Source organism: Agelaius tricolor, unplaced genomic scaffold (genome assembly GCF_023055355.1).
Source record: "Agelaius tricolor isolate 1412-34295 unplaced genomic scaffold, bAgeTri1.0.p SCAF_10, whole genome shotgun sequence".
NCBI classification, from domain to species: domain Eukaryota; kingdom Metazoa; phylum Chordata; class Aves; order Passeriformes; family Icteridae; genus Agelaius; species Agelaius tricolor.
The window spans coordinates 1,417,996-1,443,628 of record NW_027269270.1 but is presented as its reverse complement, the minus strand read 5'-3'; the positions used below and the strand labels follow the sequence as shown (position 1 = coordinate 1,443,628).

The 25,633-nt window shown below is 43.5% G+C and overlaps 1 protein-coding gene across 7 annotated transcripts in view; it reads right to left on the bottom strand.

The window, feature by feature from the left end:
- Window positions 1-25,633, bottom strand: part of IKZF2 (IKAROS family zinc finger 2) — a 118,252-nt gene that overhangs the window by 40,850 nt on the left and 51,769 nt on the right. For 4 of the 7 annotated variants that reach the window (XM_071434332.1, XM_071434331.1, XM_071434330.1 and 1 more), the window contains 2 exons: window positions 15,482-15,748; window positions 5,563-5,730 (listed from right to left, as the gene is read on the bottom strand). In XM_071434332.1, the coding sequence (XP_071290433.1) occupies window positions 5,563-5,730; window positions 15,482-15,748 (435 nt within the window). The remainder of the gene's footprint in view (window positions 1-5,562; window positions 5,731-15,481; window positions 15,749-25,633) is intronic. The other 3 variants (XM_071434333.1, XM_071434334.1, XM_071434335.1) reach the window with 3 other exon arrangements.

The following is a 25,633-nucleotide window of genomic DNA, read 5'->3' as shown; positions in this document are numbered from 1 at the left end:
GAGATTTTAGGCTCTCTCCAGCATGGAGTGAAGGCCTCAAGGTGCTGGAAGCAGTAATGAGAAGCAGAGCTGCTGCAGGATTGCGCACATGCTCACAGCAGTTTGGAACCCGCAGCCTGATAAGAAAAACCCCAAATGATTTTGTGACGAGGGTAATTCCACTGAGTTTAACTGAAACAGCATAAGAAAACCTGAGAGGAAGAGCAGCTCTGCCTGATTAAATAGAGCTTTAAGTATCAGATCAACAGCATAAATACCCACCAGCTCATCACAACTGAGGGAAGATGCTGTTTGCTAACCTATTTGGAGAAATGGCATTTGTATGCAGAATATCCCCTTGCCTCTTCACATACACATTTGATTTTTCAGATTGTACCCTATGTGTCTGCTTTGAATTTTTTTCCCCATTCACGAAGTGTTTGAGTCAGTCCAGTTCAGAGTGTAATGAGAACTTCAGATCACAAGATTCATCTAATTATGACATTCCCATCCTCAAAAACATGGTTACAGAGCAGATACTGGGCCTTTTTAGAGTGGAGATGTTAATAGTGGCAAAAGTTCCCTCAAGATGAAAAAGAGCAGTTTAAAACATTGACTTCATTATTCTTAATAACCATCCTTGCCACTCTTTCAGTAATTCTCACTGGCTTTTCACAGCTGAGAACTCATGGACAGCACTGTGTATTCCAGCATTTGTTCATCCAATTTTTCAGCCAAAACGAGCTGCTCAGAAGTGGGGCTCTCCCAAACATGCATTGAGGCCAGTGTGTCATCAGGATTGGGGAACAGGTTCCTTGCACCTCAGGTCTGCCATCCAACTCCAGGGGTGTGGGCGCACCTGGGAGGGCTCACTGCCACCCAGGCAGGGCTGAAAGCAAAGTCCTCGTGGACAAGAAGAGATGAGAAAGATGGATTTGCTAACCAATAAATATGGAAGGAGTTTCCATGAACAGGGTATTTTCTTTTTTAATTATAGGTGCCTTTCATCTTTCACACTGTACATGGTTTGCTAAGATTGTGCTTTTGGGAGCTTTTGCCTAAGCCTTTCTTTTCAAAACAAAGGCTTTCTGCTTTTCTTTTGCAAATAAAGGGCTACCATTAGTGCAGTGCTATTGGAGAGCTGGGCAGAAATAAACAACATGCAGCAGCAATGCAAGAGAAAGAGTGGGAAGAAAAATATTTCTTAAAAGCAAAAAAATTGTTTGGAGGGGACACTTTCTAGACAGGAAAGCAGTACCTTCAAAGCAAATTTTAAAATGTATTGTGAGGACAATCTTCTATGAAAAAATAATAATCTGACTACCCATTTTTTTAGGAAGAAAGAGACAGTAAAACTGCTTTCATATATGAATAACACTTAGATACTCCCACAGCAACAAACATGACTGAAGCTGCCAAGTAAAAAGAAAAATCAGGAAATTCCAGAATTAATGTCCATGTGGACAGTTTGTGTGGACACATATGATGAGACAGCCTTTTAAGCACTAAACAATTGGCACACAGGACCATCCTTACTTAGTGCAATGGATGGATGATGCTCACTTAGTCAAAACCTATTCTGAGTTTTGTTTTCTCCTTCGCAAGTGATCCCATCCCTCATTTCTGACTTACTGCCCAAGTCCTGCTCTGCAAACTGAGGTGCCTGTGTTTGCTATGGGCTCTTCCACATTGCTCATCACTGCAGCCTTGACTTTTTCCAGCACTGTCAGAGCATTTATGTTTACAATAGCATTATGAGGGGAGGGCTGACTCAGCTCCATTTTAGACACAAGAGAAATCCATGCCAAAACCTAACTGCTAAGTTTATGTGCCCATCTGAGGATGCCTGGCTTTTTGGGGTAAAAGAGCATCAACATTTTGGGGTAAAACTGTCATACCTTTCAAAGTATGGAGGCCAACATCTGAATGGCTTTAACCATCAGATTGACTTGTCAGATTCTGCTGCCCTTCCTTAAAACTTCTGGGATTTGCTCATTAACTGCCTACAGCAGAATTTTTTTCTCATGTAGCTTGTCTTTACCATTCTTTTGTTGTGCAATTCCAGAGGGGATGGAGAAGACAGGCATGTCTCAGGGTGAGACAGAAGGTACTTTGTGGATGCCATCAGCAGACTGGCTTTTTCTGGATGTTTTTCCCCTTTAAACAGCAAAAGCCAGGCAAGGTGAAGCCAATCCCTGCTGATTAATCCAGTGCATCCTGCAGGAAGGAGCGACCAACTTCTGCTCCAGCAGTGCACAGCCTTACATTCCCATCCTGGAAGCCCTCTCTGGCACCTCTCTTATATTATCTGGGTTGTGGAAATATGGAGTTAATTCAGAAAACAACACCTGAAAGTCCTGGAAGTACCTTGAGGTACCTGCCCACTCTTAGTGTAATTCTGAGCATGAATCTCTCCCCAGGCATTATCCTACTGATGTCCTGAAGGCATCATTATATTCCTGAAACCAAAGCAGCTGCATGTGGGAGGAAAATACAGACATAAAGTTCATCAGAACTGTCTATGTCCCTAAAAGGTAAATAACTGCAGGAGTAAATCACAGCACGATAAGTCCTTAATTATTTAGGGCTAAACAGCAGTAGCAGCATTACAGATGAGAAGCAATATTTTGTTAACCACTTGGCCTGGGAACACTTACACAGTAAGATAAGATTCTGCACAAGAAGAGGAGGTAAAATGTAGATTATGATGCTTAGAAACATTTTCAAACTAACAGGAAATAACATTAAAAAGCATGAACAAACATCAATCCACAGAAAAAAAAGGTCATTATTTTTATGTTAGTAGTAAGTATTGGCTATTTCACATATCTCAGAGATGCTTCTGCTAATTTCTGTTTGCATCTACATTTCCTTATTTTTTACCTTTTCTGTTGTACTGTACGAAAACTTCACTAAGCACAGGAAGAACTGACTAAAAAGCAGCAGTGAGACGATGTCACTGACTAAGTGGGGACACAAGCAAAGTGCTCTGAAATCCACAAGTCAAACTAACTGAGAGGGGGAAAAAAAAATAAGACAGAATTCATCAATTCCTTCATTGCATAATTTGTCTTCCATAGCAGTTTACACCTTCTTAGGAAGGAGAAAAGATTAAGGGGTTTTGCTTGGGTATTTTTTTAATTTATACAACTCTTATTTAAGTAGGAAAAGAATATACAAAAATATTCAGAGAATATCCAAAGAATATTCAAAAAAAGGGAATTGATGTTGCATTCATGAAATTGTGCACCAGATTCTCAGCTGGTGTAAAACAGAAGTACTTTCCTTACTTAGAGGATGTAATTCCAATCTCCATCAGCTGAGGATCTGATCTAAAGAGCTTTCCTCGTACAAAAATATATTCAGACTCACCTCAATTTAGACACTAGGTGTACCAGATTGAAACTGGCTTGAAGTCTCCTATTTCAAAACAGTTTTCAACCTCTTCTTTCTGTATTTTATCCAATATCCTCTTTTCTGGTCAGAAATAGCAGAAGATGCAAACATTGACAGAAGCATAGAATTATTTGGGTTGGAAAAGACCTTCCCTACAGCTGCTGGATCTGCTCCACCTTCCAAGCCTACTTAGTGACTTTGATGTGTACTTTATGAAAGCACAGCATGCTTGTACAGCACACTGATATCAAACTGTTTTAAGTCCCTTGGGGACATCCACCCCTCTTCTCCATCATCCAGGTGTGCATAATCCAACCCAGCTTGCTTATATGGCAGAGACAGACCTTAACTTCCATGGCCAGAGTGGCATTTCACCTTTGTGCAGGGGGACAGCAGGTTTTAGGGTAATTATCCAGGTTTTAACTCTTCACCTGTGAATGCTAAGAATTCTAAGAACTGCCTTGGAGAGTACTGTGAGAGCATTTGTCTGTTCCTGCCGGCCCTCTGCTGAAAGCTGCTGTACCTGAGTGCTTAGAGGGGTGACACTTTCTCCATTGAAAACAAAGCCTAAAATTACAAACTGAGCAGAGCTGAGCACTGCTAAGTCAGTTAGGGAAGGAGCTCCAGGGAACTCGTGCTAAGCAGCTTAGGTGCCTTCTGAAAATCCCACACCTTGACATTCCATCCTCACGCAAAACACAGAACCGTCAGCCACGTGTTGTTCTTCACACAGGAAGAACAATCTCTGTCAATGGCAGGTAACAAAATCTATATTCATGTTGTGAGAAGGTCTCCAACTGCAATGTTTGTGTTTGGTAATATGGGATATGTTTTTGTCACAACTCCCTTTTTGTTTCAATTGTGAACATTTGCATTGTGGCCTGTTTTCTTTTTAAATTTCCAGTTGAAACTTCAGGTATAGTCAGATGTATGAAAATTGCAGCTCACAGTTCCACAGACATTTTCCCCACTGACCTTCAGATCAAATCCAGCTCAAGCATTTCTCTCACAACCTGGTCCCAACTCTTGTACTCCCTTGGAAGTTCAAAGCTTTCTTTCACATTTGCCATCAATACAGCATCCTGCATGCTCCCAAATCTGCTTGAAGAAGCTTACTAGCTTACCCTTTCCTATTCTTGGAAATGCCAAAGCAACTCTGTATCCTAAGACCAATTCAATGCTCCAGAAAGAAAAACACCTACAGAAGTGAGGTTGACTCTGGAGAAGAAATACATATAAAGGGTCAGGAAACTCATGCAGGATTTCTGCCTGCAGTTGCATTTCCACCACTGTATTTCAGTAGTCACACATTTGCTAACACCTCAAAGAAGTTTACTCCTAATGCTGCCACTTGCCACCAGTCCCATTATCTCTGCTCATTCAACAATTAAACACACAGCCTCTTACAAATGGCCCAAACACACCAGTTGAACATTCAGGAGATAAGATCTTACTGGGAGTCCTGCACAGATGAGTGAGTGAGCAGAATGCAGTCCCCTGGTGCAGGGAGAGGGACTAAAACCACAGCTGATCCTGACTGCTGGGGCTCCAACACCACACAGCTATGAGACAGGTATTTCTCATCAACTCATCAAGAAACTGTATCAAGTAGAATTGATACAGACATGATCCTATCACTTAACAAGGAAAGAGAAACCCAGTCTCTCTTGACCACCTTCAGCTCTAGGGTGAGTGCCGTGGCTGCCATGAGCTAGGAGACTTTACAGCAAGATCTAACTGAATCAAAAATGCAATTTAGAGGGCTTTGAAAGATGAACAAGTTTGAACTCAACCAGCATATGGCATTTATTAGATGAAGAAACGGGTATGAACTGCAAAGCCGGCTTCCAAGAGCCCACAGTTATTCTTTGTGATCTCTGGAATTTCACAGCCACTTTGGGCCCCAGAATGTCAAAACAATCTGCCAGCGAAGCCGGGATACACCCAAGGAGACACTGAGAGGGAAATGCGATAGCATCAGCAGAGGAGCTCAGTTACACAAAAGGAGAGGTGTGGCTGAACCACAACTTTTCTGATTCACATCAAGGCTTTCCCAAAGCTGAGAGCTGCACTCTCTGAAGAGGACGGTAGGGACCCAGAGCTACGCTTTGTTTTCACTACCTGCTGCACTGGGACGGTAGTGATAAAGGAAGGAAGAGGTGTGAGGAGAAGCCGAGGTGGGCTCACCAGAGTGTGTCCTGAGGTGTCCTGTGAGGGCGTCCCTCCGCCGGCAGGCGTAGCTACAGAAGGGACATTTGAACGGTTTCTCCCCAGAGTGCAACTTGATGTGCCTCAGCAGGTTCCCCTTCTGGGTAAAAGAAGCTCCACATTGGTTACAGTGGAAGGGGCGTTCACCTGGAAGGGAAGGGGAAGGGAGAGAGCTGTCAACACACATCGGAGGATGCACAGAGGCCACTTTCCCACTCTGTACCAGTGCCATTGCACATGGGTACAGTCCCCACCACCACCATCACACGGCTCTTCTAAAGTCAGAGGCCGTTTCTTTTGCACAATGGGCAAAGCCTCCAATAGTGATTTGAGGCTCTTTCCTTGAGGTGATCAATGCTTCCTGGTTTTCTTGAAAGTTCTTCACCTCAGAGCTTCTACCTTCATAAAAGATGAGCTCTGCTGAAAATTTAGATCCATAGCTGTGGTTTTGCACTTATATTTAGAATAGGTCCAATCCATATGAGTATTCAGAACTGATCATAACTGGACCTTAGCAAAGGTGTTAAGGTCTTTGGTTCAAACCAAACCTTCTGCTTGCCTTATACTTTAACTGATAGCCCTTTTTAAAGGCTGCTTTGCATTGCTAGAGTGATATGGAGGGCATGGATGCAAGTGAGGATCAGGGTTGCAAGCTCTGGGCAGTACTGAAAGTTGAGAAAAATCTTACACCATTAAACTGTAAACCAAGCAAATATGCACTCTATATGAAATAAATTTAAAAGACTGATTTGATGAAAAACTAACAGAAACCCTAGTCCTTACCCTATCACTTCATCCCATGTCTTCACACACACTCACACACACATCCAAAGCTTATTTTTATGTTAAGCCTTCATATTTGCCTTAAACAGTGGGGATTGGGTCCATTAAAAAAACCCCACCTTTAAAAAAATTATTTAGGGGAAAACCCCTGATGAACTCACACAGGCTTTCTGGAAGATTATCAAAACGACACTCGATATCAACATTTGCTGAGGACAGTGAGACTGTTCCAGCAGTCTTGCACAGGTAGTCAGCTCTGATCACCTGCTGAGCAGATCAATTGAACACAAGCATATACTGGTGCTAGCCATTTATCCAAGTGCCTTACTGCAGCTGGACTTTACATCACAGAATTCCAGAACAGTTTGGGTTGGAAGGGACCTTAAAGCCCATCCAGCTCCACCCCCTGCCATGGCCAGGGACAACTTCCACTATCCCAGATCGCTCCAAATCCTCTCCAGCCTGGCCTTGAACACTTTCAGGATGGGACAGCCACAGCTCCTCTGAGCAACCTGTGCCAGGGCCTCATCTCCCTCATAAGGAAGAATTTCTTCTATATATACCTGATTTAAATCTACCCTCTTCTAATTTAAAGCATTTCCCAATATCTACACCAAGCAGGGCCCCAGCTCAACAAGGTTTTGATCATCAGATTTCAGATGTAAGCAACCTCATCCACATTTTTCAGCGTATCATCGATTATAGAATCTTGGCCAGATCCTGCTGGGACCTTCAGAGTTTGAATTCAGTGGCCTGAAGCACCTTGTAAAAACAAACACACTCTGTGATTTCTCACATCTCTTCAAAGCCTTTTACAATTGCTTTAAACCAATTACTCCCTCGCTGGACAAAATGAATGCTACCTTTGTATCAAAGTAGTTCACATGCCTGTCTAGGGTGAAGTCCAAAACACATCTGGAGATGCAAATGGAAGAAGAGGGAGGGACAGAGCTCTTACAGGTGTCCACAAGCAATTCTTGTGTCAGTGGATCAAATCACTGCCAGGACTATGATGCTGCCAGGAGGGCAGCACAAGGTGTGCCACGTGTATGCCATACTCTGCAACTTGATTTCACATGTGGGAGATGGAAATCACATCTGAGGCCGCCACAGAGGTACTCAAGGAGATACTAAGGTTCCTACAGTCTCACTGAGAACATTATGGAGTAATAATAATAAAAAAAAATCACAGCATAAAGCTCTTCTTCCAATACTCTGAACACGAGCTCATTAGAATTGATAAAGAGTTTGTGGTTTCCCTTTCAAACTCCCACACTATACTTAAATGATCTGATTAGCCATTATCTTCTTTTACATCAATTCAAAATGTCCATAACAGATCTGTAAAGAGACTGCAGTAGAAAAATACATGGGGTTTTTCTTTTTTTTCTTTTCTGTTTTGCTTTCACTGTCTGAGAAAACAGGCAAAACCCTTTCCTTTGACACATTTCTGAGTATTCTGGAATGATAGCTTCAGTTTCAGGATGACAACATGAAAGAAGGTAGCACGTTTCTTACCAAGTCTAAAGTCTTTCCTTTTACTCCTGCTGTATTTAAAATTATGCAGCTACTGCGTTTTACCCAGTACATCACCCACTTATCTCTGACATTTTGGAGGCCACATATGAGCAGGTATTACTCCCCCAAAAACTGGCTGCTCTAAAGATGCTGAAAGCTTTCAGTCAGGAATTCAAATAGCCACTGCACCACAGTTTGATGGCAAAGACGACATGAAAACACTCACCACAAAATCACCCGTAGTCTGCTCCTCTCTTGCAACAGCCAGATCCGCTCCAATAGCACACTTTACCTTAAATAACCTTTGTATCTATTTAAGGCAGCCTGAATTCATTTCTCCTACTGGCTCCATTCTGGGTAAATAGCTGCTTTGATGTGTTTGTTACACTTTTGTCCAATCACTCGATTCCAGCTCCTTGTTTAAGCCGCAGGCTTGAGGGATGCAATTTTGGTCACACCTTCGTGCTATTGATTAGCAGCTTTTACATTTAGCACAGCTAATCTGAGAGGCCATTAGCCAATAGAAGGGTGCACAGAGCAGTAACAACTGCATAGCAAGAAGATTCTGTTGGTTTTCCAAGAATTGTGCTGTCTGATGCCCACCCCAGATACTAACAAACAAGCCTTTTTTTATCACTTCAATGCCTTGAGAAGACTGTGTTCCAATTATTTCTCCTGCTGCCTTTTCCTGGTAGTTTTGTGAACTGTTCTCCTGAATTATTACTTACCAGTAACAACATAACAACCTTGACATCCTTATTCACCTCCCTCACTTTTCTGTGAAAACTCAGAGGTTTTATCCATAAGCTGAAATCAATCATACTTCAAACTAAACATCCACTCACAAAAAGTCTTTAAACACAGCTTTTCTCTACATGATGGTCCCTGACTGTGCTTAAAGTGTTTTTGGGGGGTGATGGCAACACAGCCATACCCAGAACTCTGGACCTATTAAAGGCAGCACACACGACTCCAAGAGAGTAATGACAATGATAAGCATGGTGTGCTTCTCCATCACTTACAGCTATGTATTTCCTGCTTGACTCTATGTACTTACACTGATTTAATAAAATAAGAACTCTGCTGAAAGGCAGCTAAGCAAGCTTTATGCTTTTCAGCACTGGAAACTATGTGACTGCAACGTAACTACAAAAAACTTTTCATCTACTTTAAGTGTTAAACCTCTTCTCTATTATTGAGCTAAACCAGTGCAGAAATGCCTCCAACTCAGTGACTTTCAGAGTGGCAAGAGGGGGAGGGAGAGCCAACAGAACAAAAAAGATGTTTCTTTTCAACTCCAGATTTAGAGTCTGAAGCCAGACAAAACCAGGAATGCCTAAAAACCCTTGCTCTCCAGCAGAGGGAATTTAATTACCTAAGTTACTTCAGGAATGGACGAGGCAAGATAAGCCAGAGCTGCCAAGTATTATCTTTCCCAAAGGCTTTGTAAGAGGGGCTTGTGCCAGAGAATAATTAAATTAATAAATAAATACATCCATGGAGTTTTATCATTTTACAGTTAAATAAAATATTAATTAAAAGGTATTATTTCAATATTTGCCTCTAAGTTATAGTAATATACTGCTGAAACCTCACAGTTCACTGTTAACATGCATCCGTTACTGCTGTGTCTCCTCCAGGAAAACTAATAATGAATAACAGCAATGAAATATTACTGCTCTTGAGTTACACAGGTATCTGAGTGCACAGGTTAACTTGCTCTCATGTAAACAAATCCTGAGACAAATGGTGAGTGGCCCCCTTTAGACAGGACAGGCAAGACATGGGCCTTTCTTTCACAGCATCTTTCATATCTGACAGCAGGATGGAGACTTCACTGCACGAGCTACGAGAGCTGGCTGGCTGATACAACCTGAAACCAGGCGAATGAACCGATGAACTTCCTACTAATAGATTTCACAGGTGTCAAATGTTGTTTCACAAAGCAAACCAACTCCTTTTTCTGCTTAATTGGAAGCTTCCCTGCACAACAGCACTCCTTTCCCGCCTTGGCACGGAAGTGCTGTGCAGAAGTTTCAGTATGAGTGAACCTTCTTTGAATCTCAGACCAGTGGCAAAACACTGATATTTTCGCTGCAAAGCTGAGATATTTTCTGTATTAAAACAGAAATTTGTCTGAGGATGTAGAGCCCACAGACCTGGCAACCAAGGAGATTTAGATTTTCCTCCATTTGTCCTTTTGAAATCAAACGGGGAGTGACTCACAAATGAATGCACTGGTTCTCAATAACACAGTTAGGGAATTCCTACAGCAGCAGTCCTGCTACATAAAAACCAGGTCCAGAGGGGCTTCAAAATCTCTCCTGGTTAAATGTGTATCTGGGAACTCAACCTTTTTTGTGTGGCAGATACTTTTGATATGCAAAGTACAGCTTAAGTACTTCTCAAACGGGATTTTTCCTTTCCAGCCTCTTAATACAAAATTACTGTGCCCATGCTGCCATCAGAAAGTATTTGCTCTTACTAACAATACCGATTTTCACCCTTCCACAATAAGCTTTTTGTTAATATTCATTTTGTTAAAATGAAACATTTCTCCTAATCCATCAGATGCTGCAACTGCTGTGATTCTGCTCTGTCCCAGGAACACAAGGGAATTACCAGCAGTGCTCCCAAAGCAGTGACAGCAGTCAGCTCCAACCTGCATTTACCCAAATAAGACACAGAGCAGCAGACTTTGCTCCATTTCTCTGTTAGTTATTCCAGGGACCATAACTACCTCCTTACTGTTCTGATTCATTCAACAGCCTGTACATCACATGAAATCAGTGATTTTAGCAGGGGTTTTCTTTGGAAAAAACCTGCTTCCAGACAGGGCAATTTATTATAAAACACTAGTGACAAATCTCTCGTGAAAAATTCCTGGGAAATCCTGGGTGATTTCCAATTGTCCTCTGCACAAATTTATGATTCTTTATGATTCTGCATTCTTTAGACAGAAAAATCTTTTAAGTGAACTTGGCAAAACTATCAAAAGAATTTAGTTATTGAGAACTGCAAGTAAAACACATCCTTCTGCCCAGAGCAATTTCAAAAATCTCAGCTTCCCTTCCTTAATGCTTAAGTAGGAAAAGAGATGACTTTTCATAAAGTTAGACATCAGAACCTAAGTAGAAAACTGGACTTTCAGAAATTTAGCCCTAAAATTTTTGATTCAGCACCAAATCTATTAACATTGCAAGAGACAAGAAGGCTGCACTAGGTTACAAATTAGAAATTAAACAAAAAAACCACTTTCTGCCAGCAAAATGAGAAAGGCAATCCAGTGGAGTTCATCAAAATGTGTTTATATGACCATTTGTTTAAATTTGCTCCTGGTTAGCTGGTTAGGCATACAAGCCTTTTACATGGAACAACACAACTGGGCTTTTTCCTCATTTATTACTTCTGTCCTAAAAACTTGAACTCTGCATGGAATAAAAGTTAAATTTCATTCAGAGTTCCAGGGTTGCATAAATTCAGTTGTAACACTACGGGTGCTAAAGCAGAGGTTGAACATCCCCCTCGTGGGCACACAACTCATTTCACTGACTTATGGTATCAAAATTCTTGTGGAGTCCAAGCAAAGATCTGAGACTATCCTGAAGTTAACACCCCCAAAATAGCCTAAAAGAAACATACAGCAGCCCAAAGTAAGAGTGGGGCAAGGCTGACATTCCCACTGCCTCTGCCCAGGCTGGGCTTTGCCACTGTGCTGCTGCTGCATCCACACAGAGAAAGCATTTAACCTCTGTGCTTCATACAACAATGAGGATGAGAATTTGGGGAATCCCAGTCCCCAGAAGTGTCCAAGGCCATTTGGACAGGGCTTGGAGCAACCTGGGCTCATGGAAGGTGTCCCTGCCCGTGGCAGGGGGTGGAATGGGATGAGTTTTAAGGTCCCTCCCCAAACCATTCCATGATTCTATGATGCCAGCCTTCCCTCAGAAATACAAAGCATTTCCAAATCTAGCAGTGAACTGGATAAGGGACTGAATGCTACAGCAGAGAAAAAAAGAGATTAAAAAAAAGGGTCACAATTCACAGCAAAAGGGAGAACAACACGTGGGCCTTGCAGAGCACAGAAGTATCAGCACAGCTATAGCAGAATACAGTTCCTGCTTTACCAGAAACAAAGAGCAAGGAAATTTTAATTCAGGCCCACAGCAGAAAGCGTAAAGAGGTGCAAAATCACTGAGGTTCCTTCTCATGATCTCAGAAAACCTGGATTATTTGCCTCTTGTTCCTCCCCCCTTCCCTTTCCATCCCTAAGAACAAATCCCTGGAGTATCCAATGGCAATATTCTATGACCAAGTCATCTCCTGCAGTAACAAAAACCTGACAGAGACCCTACAACTTAAGGAATGTGCTGTGGAGTATGAAATTTGGACCAAAAGAACACAGTATGGGAAAAGAGGGAAATAAATGCAGCTCATGCTATTTTTCTGACACAAGGATGTGGCACATGAGGGAGGGGGTTACCCTGCTCACTAATGCAGGGATTGCATCACGCTCAATTCCCACACCAAGCATTTTATTTATTTTCTGTCAGCAATGACAAATAAATTGAAAGGCCTTCTCCTGGTGCCCAGGCAGAGTACAAAAACACTTCACCTCAATTAGCAGTTTTTCAGAGAAATGCTGTGCTTGGCACAATCAGCAGTGCCACAGGCCCCATGATGGAAGGGCTGCAGCCCAGAGCATCACCTGGACCACGATCTGAGGGATGAATGGGCAATTCCCAGCTTGATCTACCACAGGAAGAGGTGACTGCACACCAGGATCCGAGATGGGACACTGAGCTCACCTACTCTGGCCTCACCCATGCCACAGATTATTTTCCCCATCCCTGTATCTGTTTGACTGAACTACCATAATCTGGCAGGGAAGACAACTGCTCTTCAGGAACAAAGGAATCATGGCTGGAGAAATGCCCTTCTCTGTGCATAGCACAGCCAGAGCCCACAGCACAGCTTCTTGCCAAGCCTCGATCCCCCATGCAAGGAAAGCTGCACTCATCCCAGCACACACACAAATTACAGCCTCTGCTATGGACCACAGCATTTTGGGTGACTTACATAAAATGCTGACAGGTTTTCAGGGAAGGGAAAAGCACTTCAGTTTCTGCCAATGCAAACAACTGGCCAGATCATGCTCTGGTTGTGTGCAGTTAAAGAGGAGAGGAAAGCAGGATTCAGCTCCCAAAACATACTTGAGTTGGCTTTGAGAGGTAGGGATGTACATGCCACTTGGATTAGCTGATAAAGAATGTCATCTGTTTCCACTCACTAGGGACAACCTCCCTTCTCTCCACCATTCTCCCTTGGGCTGCAAAACCAGACTACCCACAGGTCAGGGCTCATTCCAGAGCTGGGGCCAGCCCATCACGCCCCACTGCTGAGGAAGTGGCAATATATTTTAAAATACTGCACTTTACAAGACAGATACCAGCAGTATGTTAAAAATATGCCTCAAAATCCAGGATGTGGAAATCCAAGCAAACTTCTCCTTCTGTTGTGGACAGCAAAGTAGCAGCATGTACTAAAAAACAAACAAAGAAAGTGGAGGGAAAAAAAATCCTCTGCAAAATTTGCCAACTGGTTTACTGAGAACAGAGCACCGAGCTGCGCATTAAAAGAAATGCCATTTCTATATGCTTGAAATCATCTGTATAGAACAGCACATCCCAGCTCCTCTGCTCTGATGGGAAAAGAGTCAGAGCTCTCTGAGGAACCAGCAGTAGCCCCAAGGAAAAAGCTACCAGTTATGCAATTGCTGCCCATGCACCCGCAGACGGCTGTCTCGCCCGCACGCAGAGGAGATTTTGTTTCTTTCGCTTTGAATTTACACATCTTTCTTTTAACATGAAAAAGGCAGCTTGCCTGTTTTTTAAAAGATGCACCAGCTATTCAGTATCTCAGAAACTCAGACCATTTAATTAAGTACCTAAATCTAAATTTAGCACAGCTAGTTTAGCTGCTCGAGTTCAAATACATGGACCCTGATGCACCTACAATACATATGCTCAGATACGTGCAAGCGCCAGTGAAAACTTTTTGGAAGGTTGAAAGCTGGAGACTCAGTCTGGTACATTCTGGTTTCTCTTTCCCTCTTCTAGTAAGAGGACGTCAAATTGTTAATCAAGGTTTTGATTCTCCAGCTAATGCTTTTCCCCCTCTCATAATTTCTGTCTAAAATCATGAGTGCATCATAAATGATACTGCCACGCTTTGCATTACACACTTAGGTCAAGTTTTTATCAATACAGCTCATATAGAGGAGATTAACTATGTAATATATATTTATTATTCCTCTGTACAGAAAATCTATTGATTTCTTGCCCATCAAGAGCACACTACTGGACTACAAACTACCAGGTTTACAAAGGGATTACACAGTCTTTCTTACTCTAGATCTCCACCTTTCTTTTTATATCTTCACAGTGTGAGTCTCTCACACCATTAAATAATAGCAAAGATAAAAAGCAAAATACCCAAAAAATACAAACAACAAACACCCACTGAGGCTCCACCACAAAAACCTGTGCTTAACCTTAATAAGATTTAAGCACGTATCCAAAGTTAAGCATATCTTGAAGCCCTTCAGGTGACTTACATGTGCTTAAATCTCATAAAAGTTAAGCACAAGCTTAAGTGCTTTTTTGAATCAAAGGTAGACTGCTGCAAGACCAGAGAGCATCATCTTCTGGCACCACCTGTCCACTTCTGTTGGAGATGACTATTGCTCCCACCTGAGGAGTGGGCAGCACAGGGGAGTGAGTACCAGCTTCCTGGGCACACCATTTCAGCCATAGCATCCCCAAAATACCCCAGTTTAAGCTCAAGGCCTTGTTTTTCAAACCACAAAGACCCACCCAATCAGCATATTGCAGAGGTTCCCTGTGCCTCTCAAATTCTCAAACCCACAAGCCTGATAAGCTGTTTGGGACTCCAAATGGTAATAAAAATACAAGTGCTAGGAGAGACCAAGCACTGAAATCTGCCTCCAGAATGGCATTGAGGTGGTGTAGGGGAGCCAGGTGGGTGCCTCAGCTGAGGTCTCCCTGAGGGAGCTGTCACACAAGCAGCAAGCCCTCCCTGCCATCAGGATCACTGGGTAATGAGTGTCCCCTGCAGAGTTTGCTCATCCCAGGCCCAGCCACTTCCAAAAGAAGTGTGAGATCGCCAGGAAGCTGCTGGTCTTGTCCACCTGTGAGCACCTCCAATGGAAGAACATCTAAGACTCCTCTTAAAGGCTCAGAAGCTTTGCACTGCACACACAGGAAGAACACGAGCCACCCGCTCCCGTGCCAGAGAATGACTCCCACCATGGTGCTCCAGTCAAGAACAGTAAGAAAAGCAATTTCCAGACTTTTGCACTGTTTTTATGAACAAAAGGCTGGAAATCAAAGTAAAGGCATCACCATGCTCACCAGCAAGAGAGCAGCACCAGAGTTTGGAAAGCAGGAAGAGAAACAAAACCAACGGAGCCCATTTTCCCCCTCCCCAGCCTCCTGCTACCCCAAGAATGAAAAGGGAAGAGATAAGAGTTGTCAGGTAACATCAACACCGCCACAGTTTTCTTTCAGCTGCTTACCAGTGTGGCTCCTTTTATGTACCATTAGCACATTGGGCCCAATGCAAACCATGCCACAGACGTCACATTTCAGTTTACCATTGGGAAGCCGGATTCCTCCCTCGCTTGATAGCTCCTGCATCTTTCTGTTATCCACCATCTCGTTACTCCCAATGAAGGGATCTTCCAGGCTGCTTCCTCCATCGTGAGCTCTGATAATATCTTCATGAATCAGGGGCTTCCTGTCAAATTCCTCATCACTTTGCATTTCTAGCTTCACTGAATTTGCTGAAATTAAGAAAAAATAAAATAAAGTTAAACCTATGTATTTTCCACATCCCAATATCATGATAAACTTTTTACTGTTATCAATATTAAATCAAAGCCTTGAAGCTCAAATCATCACGAGACTCACAGTGGTGATGGCATCACAAGTTAAAACTGCTTATTTCTTTAAGCCTTTGGTTGTTTTTTTTTCAATTCCTAATTTCTATCTTATTTTAAATCTTAAGGGGTACAGTATGACCCAGACATCTGCCAAAAGTTGCAGAGATGCAGGATTAAGAACTGACCTCCTGCTTTTCAACTTGAACCACGAGAGTTGCCTTCTTCTCAAGGAGCCAAAGGCAAAGCCAGGGCTGCTCCTTGAAGGCCTCTCCTGCCCAGTGCCCGGAGAGGCAAGGTTCCCAAAGGCACAGCACAAGGAAACAAAGCAGGACTGTTCCAAAAGCAAAGATCTAGTGAATCCAGGCTTGTGGGCTGTGCCAGTAATCTCCCAATCACCCTGCCTGCACGGACAGGTTCCCTGATGGAGGGGAGACCAGTCTCAGGATGAGCCTCCAGTGCTTTTTTGCTCCCACCTTCTGATTCATGTCAATGGGACACTGCCAAGGCAAACAGGGCTGCAGCAAAGCCTACACTGCTGGATTATTTATATTTGCAAGCGAAATACGTGCAGTTGAAGAACTTTCACATCTGCCTGGTGAGACTGGCAGGCTCACTGCTGATTTCTGTGATCCTCAGGTGACAGGATAAACCTTCTCTAACCACTGAGAGCTTGTGGGATCAGCAAGCCTTTAAAGGAAACAAATGTACCGGGTTTTTTCACAAAGGGGTGTCGGTGCAGGGGTGTTTTAATCACCAAATGCCCCCATTTCAATGCCTCAAGAGCTGGTCAAAGCTGCCAAAAGGCCTGTCCCAAAGTCAGAGCCTCCATCCACAGTGTCAGCCAGAAGGCAAGCCCACGTGTCTGCTTCCCTAAGCCTTGATCCTGCTGAGGGGTTTAACAAGGAGGTGATTCAGCCTTCATATCTAAGCAGTCTTTGACCTCTGTACTAAGGCCATTGGCACGAGCGCTGGTGACAGCAGCAGAGCTGGAGCACAAATCTGTGCCTTGGCACTGCCCAGCCTCACCAAACTCTGGCCACATGTACTCCTTGGCAACTGCCAAGGGGTCCCCATACGTGAACCCAATGACAGAACTATAAGTAAACACTCTGAGGCATCACCATTTCAAATAGCTGGCCTGGAAATGTCAGAAGAAAAAACCCTACTATTTAGAGTTCCTCCTTCATCTTCCCTTCTTCCCCTTCCCAGAAAACTCAAGGCTCAAAGACTGATGTTGACACTGCAATTCTAAATCACTGCTGTTCCTACCAGGGAAAGCATAATGAACAAAGTAAAGGAACCAGAGACCGAGCAATGGTAAGATGTTTCTTTTTAATCATAAAACTGTTGAAACATCTTCCACTACTCATCAAGGCACTAATGGGAGCTAAAAAAATAAAAAGAAACTACTGTTATGAGAAAGCCCATCCAGAGCAAGGACACTGCTGCATCAGATCACAGCAGACCAGTATCAGCACAGGCACTGCCATCCAAATGGTCTTTTGTAACTACAAAATATTTGAGTGCATCACTTAGAGAAGGGAATTAATTTTTTTTGTTGTTGTTGTTGCCACAGAGATACATTTGTTGTTCTTAAAAGAGTAAAAAACAGCCCTGAGAGGTCTGGGTCAAAACAAACTGAGAGGTCAGCTAGGACGTGGCCACAGGCAGTGCCCTGGGATAAAAACAGGACAAGAGGAGGCAGTTTGCATGGGGGAGCACGAGAGGACTGGCCCCACCATGGCAGCAAGAGAAGCCATGGGAAGCCATCCTGCCCTGGTGCCAAGCCCAAATGGCACAGCCAACAGCCCTCTGCCTGGGAGGATCCACCCTTTTTGAGCAGAAAGGAGGAAGAGCAGGAGCTCTGGCAGCTCTGTGGGCTGTCAGGGAGAGAGCTGAGGTCCCAGACCCACCTCCCCATGGAAAGCACACACTGGTGATTTATGGACAGCCCACTTTCAGAGGGAAGGAATGGCAGTTCCCTCTAATAATAGCAGCCTTTCGGGGCATTCAGCAAGTCTGAGAATGAAGCCCAAAGAAACGGTTCACTGCCTTTAGGAGCAGCATTTCATACACTCGGCCACACAAGTAGCTACAGCAGAGCCAGAAATAGTGCCCTGGGCTCCTCATCTAAAACCCCAGGTTGCTGCCACGAGCCTGCACGCTGTCCTGGCATAGTACTGCACAAAATATCCAAAAGCCACAGCCCAACTGTTCATATATACATGTACTCACAAGAGAAAGTCTTGGATCTTACATGTTTTCTTACATATATAAATTTTTGTCAGTTTCTCTGATTTGGATTAATAAACACTTGAGTGCAGAGTTAGTGCTGAGCACCACGACTTCCCATTCACAGCTGTGGAGCTCTGCCTCCTCAGCACACATGAAAACAAGGTTGGGAGAGCTTACAAATGGGAAGACCACTTACTTTATCTTCCTTCCCCTAGCACTTCTTTCTGCTGAATGATGCTTTCATGCAACAGGATGAGCGGCACGTCCAAGCGGGCACGAGCCGTTTGCTGAAGCACAGCCTCCCCACAAAGCCTAAGGAATTCAAGCTGCATCCTTCAAAACATCCCAGCTATTCCCTGAGCTGTGCAGTCTGCTTGTTCCTCCTCCTTCCCTCACCTTCATGCACACAGTGCACTGCCATTTTCAGAAACCCTCTGTAGCTGCAGAAAGGTTTCCTCCAGCTGGGACCAGGTCTCCAAGGAGGGGAGCAGGGATCTCCTCAGCTCGTTGCAAGGGCTTTGCTAATCAGGTCACCTCCTCTGCCTTACATCATTTGGCTGTATATATTAAGCAGCTTGCAAACAAACAGGCACTTAAATTGCATATAGTTTGTTTTCTCTGTTCTCAGCCAGCCTCGGAAGCTGCAATCATTTACTAGTGGCACTGTCTTTGTTTTCACAATGAACTCTGCTGCAAAGGAAAAATAAATGTTCGAGGGATGTGGACGGCTATCCTGCATCACACACAAGGCCCTGCATCAAATTTTACCCCATGTTCCCTTGCCTTTCTTGTCCACAAGCTTGATAAAAGCATAAATGAGTAAATGGATTTTGCTGGGTTTTTTTTAAAGTTTTTGGGACATTCCTAAAAAAAAAAAAAATTACAGCAAAAGAGATAGCAGGGATAAAACTGTAATCCAGCTCACTGCAAAAGCATCAACTTGAAGTCAAACCATTTCCCTCCAGCTAATATACGTTCCTTCTACTTTTTCCAGTCTGGCAAAACACCTTGTGGGGAAAAACAGATGACAAGCACCACAAAAGCTTCTGCTTGGGAATACGAAGCTAATGGCACATATTCACCAGTCCACACATTAATGTTGCTTCCTTTTTCTTCATTTTTTTTTGGTTTGGTGGGTTTGGGTTTTTTTTCTTTCTTTTTGTTCAGCACATAAATCAGCTGATCCTGAATCACACTTTATCCTGAGTGGCCAAATTGAATACAATTATTGTTAATGTCTCATAAGTGCCAATTAAACTCCAATTCCCTATTAAACAGTTTCCTGGGAACTTTTCAGTACAAAAATATTTCCTTCACCCACAAATTAGTGTGGCTACAAACCAGAAGTTGGAAGGTCCACCTAAAAAAAACATTCCTGGTATTTCATCCTCTGTCATGGAAATTTTTTCCCTCAAAAGTGAGATGGGGGAAAAAACCCTTCTGTCTTGCTGAGAGACTTGATCCTCAGGTGGAGCGTAAAAATAAAGCACTGGGTATCATCTTAAGCAAGGAACAAGAGTGCAATTCCCAGTAAGAAACAGAATTCCTCCTGTCACACACCAGGGAGAAGGCAGGACTGTCTGGACTGTCCCCCTCTGTCTCCTCCACTGTCTGCTGTCCTAGGTCAATGCTTATTTTATCTGTGGCCTTGGAAAGCCAGGCTGGCCACTGTCACTGGGGTTTGTGGTCTCCAGCTGGAGGCTGGCCTTTCCTGGCAGCAGCCATGCACCACCAGCCCCTTCCTGCTGCCCCCAGAGCAGCAGCAAGTCAAGCCAGACCCCTCAAGGCCTCCCACACCTCTTCCCCCACCGCCCTTTCTCTCACCAGCAGCAAACAAAGCTTTGGCCCAGCCTCAGACATTCATCCTTGAGGAGCAAAATTCAAACCTGCCGCCCCCAAGAAGCCTTGGATGGCTCCGTGGGCGAGCACAGCGAAGGACGTTCACAGACACAAGGTTCACCCTAAGCAAAGGGGCCAGAGAGTGGCTGCCAGGTGGGGCACAGCAAACCCAGGGTCTGCTCCAGGCTCCCTGTCCAGAACACAACAAAAAGCAGCATTCAAAGCCTGGATGATGTTGCGCTCAGATGCAAAGAAATGAAGAAATTGTTGCTTTCCTCTGGAGAACGAGGCTGAGCCCAACCTACAGCAGCACAATGACAGGCAGCTACAGCATAGCCTTGTGCATCTTGTCCTGTCAGTGGTCAGTGACACTGTCTATTTTAATCATGCACTTCTCCTAGGCAGTGGATTAATGACATTGCTAATTGGCAGCTACAGACAAATAGAAAATGACCCAGTTTCTAACAGGTTTTGAACCCAATTCTTGCACATCACAAGCCTAGGAGTTGATGTGTCCCTAAACTATTAAACTCCCTGTTTCTACACTATCAAAAGCACTCAGCAAGGATGAGTGTAATACAGTTAATTTTAAGAACCAGAATGGCAAACCGATGAGTGTTTTGTAAGATGAAAATTAAAGGAGAAACGGGGAGAACCCTTCAAAGGAGAAACCTTTCAAAGTTCAAGGTAGGGAATGCCAGAAGTTGGAAACAATGATCCCTGGCTCTTACTCAGTCTAAGAGCTCTCTGGTAGCAAAAAGGGTCCTTAAAGAGGGTGTTTACATCACTCCAGAAGTGTAGTGAGACTTTAATGCATGTTCAAACATACTTTCCTCCTGAAATAGTACAAAATAGTCTTGGGTGAAAGAAAACTTAATCTTTGAGTTTCTTGTTGCTGATAGAATTTCGGCCTTAGTTAACGACTCTTTTCAAGTTCATTTCAGCTTAATTGTGAGCTATTAAATGTGTAAACAAGGGAGCACCAGCAAGTCTCCCCTTTTTAAAAAGGGCACACACACAAGGGGTGAGAATGCCAGCCAAGCAGCGGCAGAACAGGGCACAGAATCGGCTCTGTTGTCACCTCATAGCCACAAAGCACTTAGCCAACAGGTTGACATAAAACAGCAAATAGCTTTAGCAAATACTATTTAGTTCCTGAGAAATGAGCAGGTCTCCCATTCTCCTGGGGAGCAGGCATCACTCCAAAGCTGTGATGCTGAGGAATAAGCACAGTGAGATCTGCTCAAGACATCTGCTGCTGAGGAGAAAGGAAGATGTCTCCTCAATGGCAGCTGTGGGCAGTGCTGTCCTTCCAACACTGAAATGGAAGATGTTTCAGCCAAGGGTTATAAAGATGTATTTGAAAGGAGCCAGTTTTGCTCTCACGGTAGATTGGAGCTTTCTGGAGACTTAGAGAGAAGTAAAGCTGAATCTGGATGGAACAAATGAGGGTGAATGTCACCTGCAAAAGAGGAAATGACCCAACTCTTTTCTTGACTCAAGTACCAAAATGTGTGATCACGGACGTTCCCAAGGCTGGATGTCAAATTTCTTTACTGAGAGCTCTAAAGATTTCGCTTTTGGCCACCAAGTTAGGGTGATGGTAGATGGTGATACCATCTTGTCATGAGCGACCTCCGCAGGGTTGTGTTCGTTCACACCAGTTCAATCAAACCAAATAGTTCTCAACTAATAACAAAGAGGAAGGAATGCTTTAGGAACTTTATGCAGAGTCCTTTTCTGCATGCCACAAACGGGATTCTTCAAGCCCACAAGGAGGTGCTTAATGCGCCAGAAATTCAGTGAGAACTGATCGGCTTATTTAGGGATCCTTAGAAATTTTTAGTTTTCACATTGAAGAATCTCAGTTTAAGCCTGCTACCTCTGAAGTCAATTTAAACTCTCACTACATGCAACAGAAGACTTATTTCATATCTTCTGGAGGTGGTATGTGCAGTAAGTGTAGACTAACAGGTCTGTTACACCCAAGTTTAGTTTAAATTAGGATGCTGTTGCATAGCTAAGCCAAGCTTCAGTCAGGTTTTAGCTGACACAAACTGTGGTTGCCATCCTCCCTCAATCCCCACCCCTTCCATCTTTTATACTGGCACCAGTGATCATGGAACTGGGTGCTACACCAATCTGGTTGAAAACCAATCTTCCTGAGAAAAATCAACCCTTTTCAGCTGGATCAGGCTCCTGACCAGCCCTACTGTGCCATCACAAGAAGCAGCTTTGGCTCACGTGGAGCAGCACCCCAGATGTCACCACACACTTTGAGCAGCAATGGTTCTAAATCACCAGGTGGCTTCTCCCAATGCAGCTCTCCAGGACCAGACACAAGGAATGAAAACTGCAGCACTGTAATGTGTGAAACAACTTCTAAGCTCAAATGGCCATACAAGCTTATGCAAATATGAAGCTGAAAAGACCACAGTTAAAGTCGGAAGGGTTCTGATTTAAGGAAACAGCATCCCAGCAAGAGCAGCATTAATAGCTGAGATCTCTTTTCTATCACAGAGCCCAGTTTTGATGGCTTCAGTGACACACATGCCAGAAATGTTTTGAGCCAGCAATCCTTCCAGTCTCCCACAAGGACACATTCAGTGAGATTCCTGCTGAAGTCCAAAGGCTGGGACACTGAGTGAGGAGTTCCCTGGTGTAAGCAAGCATGGCAGTACCTAGCCCAGAATCTGCCCCAGATGCCCAGCCTTCAGGCATGACTGTTTGCTCACCACAAGTCACCCATGCTGCATACCTCCATCTGGCAAGAGGATGAAATCCTAATTGAATATATATGATTGCTCAGTGTCGCAAGATTCCTCTCCAGAAAGACCTCAGGCCAAATTTCACCCCCAGATGCATCGACGCAAGCGGCACTTACACAAGCCAGTCGTGTATTCATATCCCAGGGTAGGAAAAGTACTCCTGCTGACCCAGCCTCCCCTCCCTGTGTGCCTGTACTTCCACAGAGACACAGTGCAACAAATACTGTGCTTAACTTCATACAAGGTTTCTGCCAATTCCCTACAGGTGCAAGGAGGAGTTTCCCTTTCCCATTCCCCCCACCCTTTTGCAGGGCCAGAACCTGATCCCTTTGCAAGATGAGTGAACACAGCAGGACTCTGCTCCTAGCTGCTGCCTCCTCCACAGATGCTCAAGATAACTCAGATGATAGTCTTGGACTCATGGATTTTTCCCTAAGGTCAAACTAGGATCAATTGTTGGATATATCTTTATATCTAACACATTGTTCTCTTGTTTTTTTCCCCTATTTTGACAGGGTTAGAGGCAGCAGGATGGTTCTTTTTCCTCTCCTTTTGCTGTTGTACAAGACATGTTTTTTTTTTGAGAAATGTCATCTGGCAAATTCTGTCTTTACACAAGACCTGCCCAGCCCTTGTGCTCCCCTGCTCTCTCCTCGTGCATGCTGCAGCCATTGGGACTCTGTGCCTTTGTGTGAATGATTGCCCACTTGTTTCTGAGGGGCAGGTGATGCTGGGGGCAGTGGTGCCCAGCAGGTGCTCTCCAGGGCCCCTTCCATTGTGCAATTCCATGTCACAGTGGCTGTGCAGTGCAGGAGGCAGGTTTGGTGCTGTGGGTGGTCTCTCTTTCCCTTGCTGACCTAAAGCGAGTCTCCTACTGTCTGCAATGTGTACATTCAATACTGTCAGCCTCCTCTCCTACCACAGCTCCTCTTTACTTCAGTAGAGCTATTTCTGATGCACACAGAAAAGCAGAGAGAGGAGGAAAAATAAAGGCTCAGTCCTGTAGTGAACCACGCTTTTCTCAAAACATGAAACCATCAACACTTTTTTAAGACCAGTTCAGATTCTAATGAGGGAGCAGAAGAAACACTCATTGAGGAGTGACACAACATTCACCCCTAAGAGGCTGCTGAGAGCTCTATACGGTACAAAAACCAGAAGTTTGTAATAGAAAATGCTGACAAACTACAGCTATATATGGATCATCCCTTATAAACAAAAATAAAGTGATTGATAACATCCATTTGAAGAGACCAAAACCTTATTGGCTCACTCATTGCTGTCTCTGCTTCTTAAAAAGTGCAGGACTTCCTAAAATGCTTTCCAGCATACACAAAGGGTAGTAATTATAACAGTAATGATTATTTCATTTTAAGGAACTTTCCATTAGGAAATCTACACTGTATTTTAAAATATACCTGAAAAAATTGTTTGAAGCCAGTGGAATCACTTCTCTGGGTCAGAACCTTGCTGCATCTTCTGGCATTTTTACCACTAAAGACATTATCTTAAATCAGTGAAAGGCTTTCATTACCAAGTTATACATCATCATTCACAGCTTTCAGGAAAAGTTTTATTTATTTCTCATTATATAAACTCTAAATCATCTTAATGCAACCTGACCTAGCCATGTCCTCCTCCTCTAAATAAGGCACCTCCCCAACTCATCAACCCATGGAAAATTATAGGATAAGCACCTGCCACCAAAATATTTTCTGTCTTTGTCATTATATTGTAAAAAGCAGACGAACAACAAAACCTGTTTTTATTTGAGCCAAAGCCTTGTCTGCACCCTGGGAGGCAGGTGGCTGCTGCAAAGCCATGGGCAGCTCCCCAGGTCCATGTGCAGCCCAGGATCTCAGCAAATGCCTGAGCACAGGGACTTCTCCCCGTGCACCTCACGGCCACTGCCGGGCTGGAGTCCTGCAGGAGTAAAGGAAATAAAAGGGAAACAGCTCTGCCTAAGCACACTATGGCTACACAATGTTGAAGGAGACCTCTTAAGAGCCAATGTCTTTGTAAATGCTGGCTTCTGTCAGCATGGTGCAGCTTTGAAACATGTATTTTTACCTGAGGCAGCTAAAGAAAAAAATTGTATGTCCTTACATGGTTACTTTTTTTTTTTAATGATTTGAGATGGAAGATGAGGATGAGGATTTAGGGACCTGGAAATACCTGCTCACAGTTCAGAGATTCCAGCAGTACTGAGTTCAGCCCATTAAGGCAGAACTTAGAGCACAAAACTTCACCCACATCTCAAGATGCACATGAAAGGGCTGCTCCAAGAGCCACTTATGATATGTTACAAGGATGGCAGCATCTGGTTTAGTCCCTTAACTTTTCCAAATGTAAAGGACTGTAGAGTTTATAGTCATTTTCCATTTTCTTAAGTCACTTCAAGAATCCAAATCTGTTTAAACTCAAATTTTAATATACTAAAAACAGGGGGAGGGTATCTCTGCTGCCTCCTTCCCACAACTTAAAACACACCAGCTATTAAAGCAGCAAGACATTTAAATGACTATTCATTCTGATTTTTTTTTTAAAGCAGTGCTAGGCTTTCACCTGTATCATTATTATGTAGGCAGTGACAGATGGCAATGGAAAAATATAAAATAACTCTTAGAGTATTAACTTTTTTCAGTACCGTATGTGTCAGATTCTTTAGCATAAATAAATGGCATTACACAGTCTCATTAAATCTATACATCTGTGTAGTAACTTGCAATTTATGGATATTTTCTGACACAATGTTCAAACCAACAGGTTTAGCTCACATGTTTCTTTTCTCACCATGCCATCTCCAAGTCACCAGAAAAGCAAACAAAAGCAAAACCCTACACTAAATATTCCTGAAGAATTCTATGAGAAGATTTGCTATTCATCATCTACACACATTTAAAGGAATGAGAAGGGAAGAGAGTGGTGGGATCATGGAAGAAAG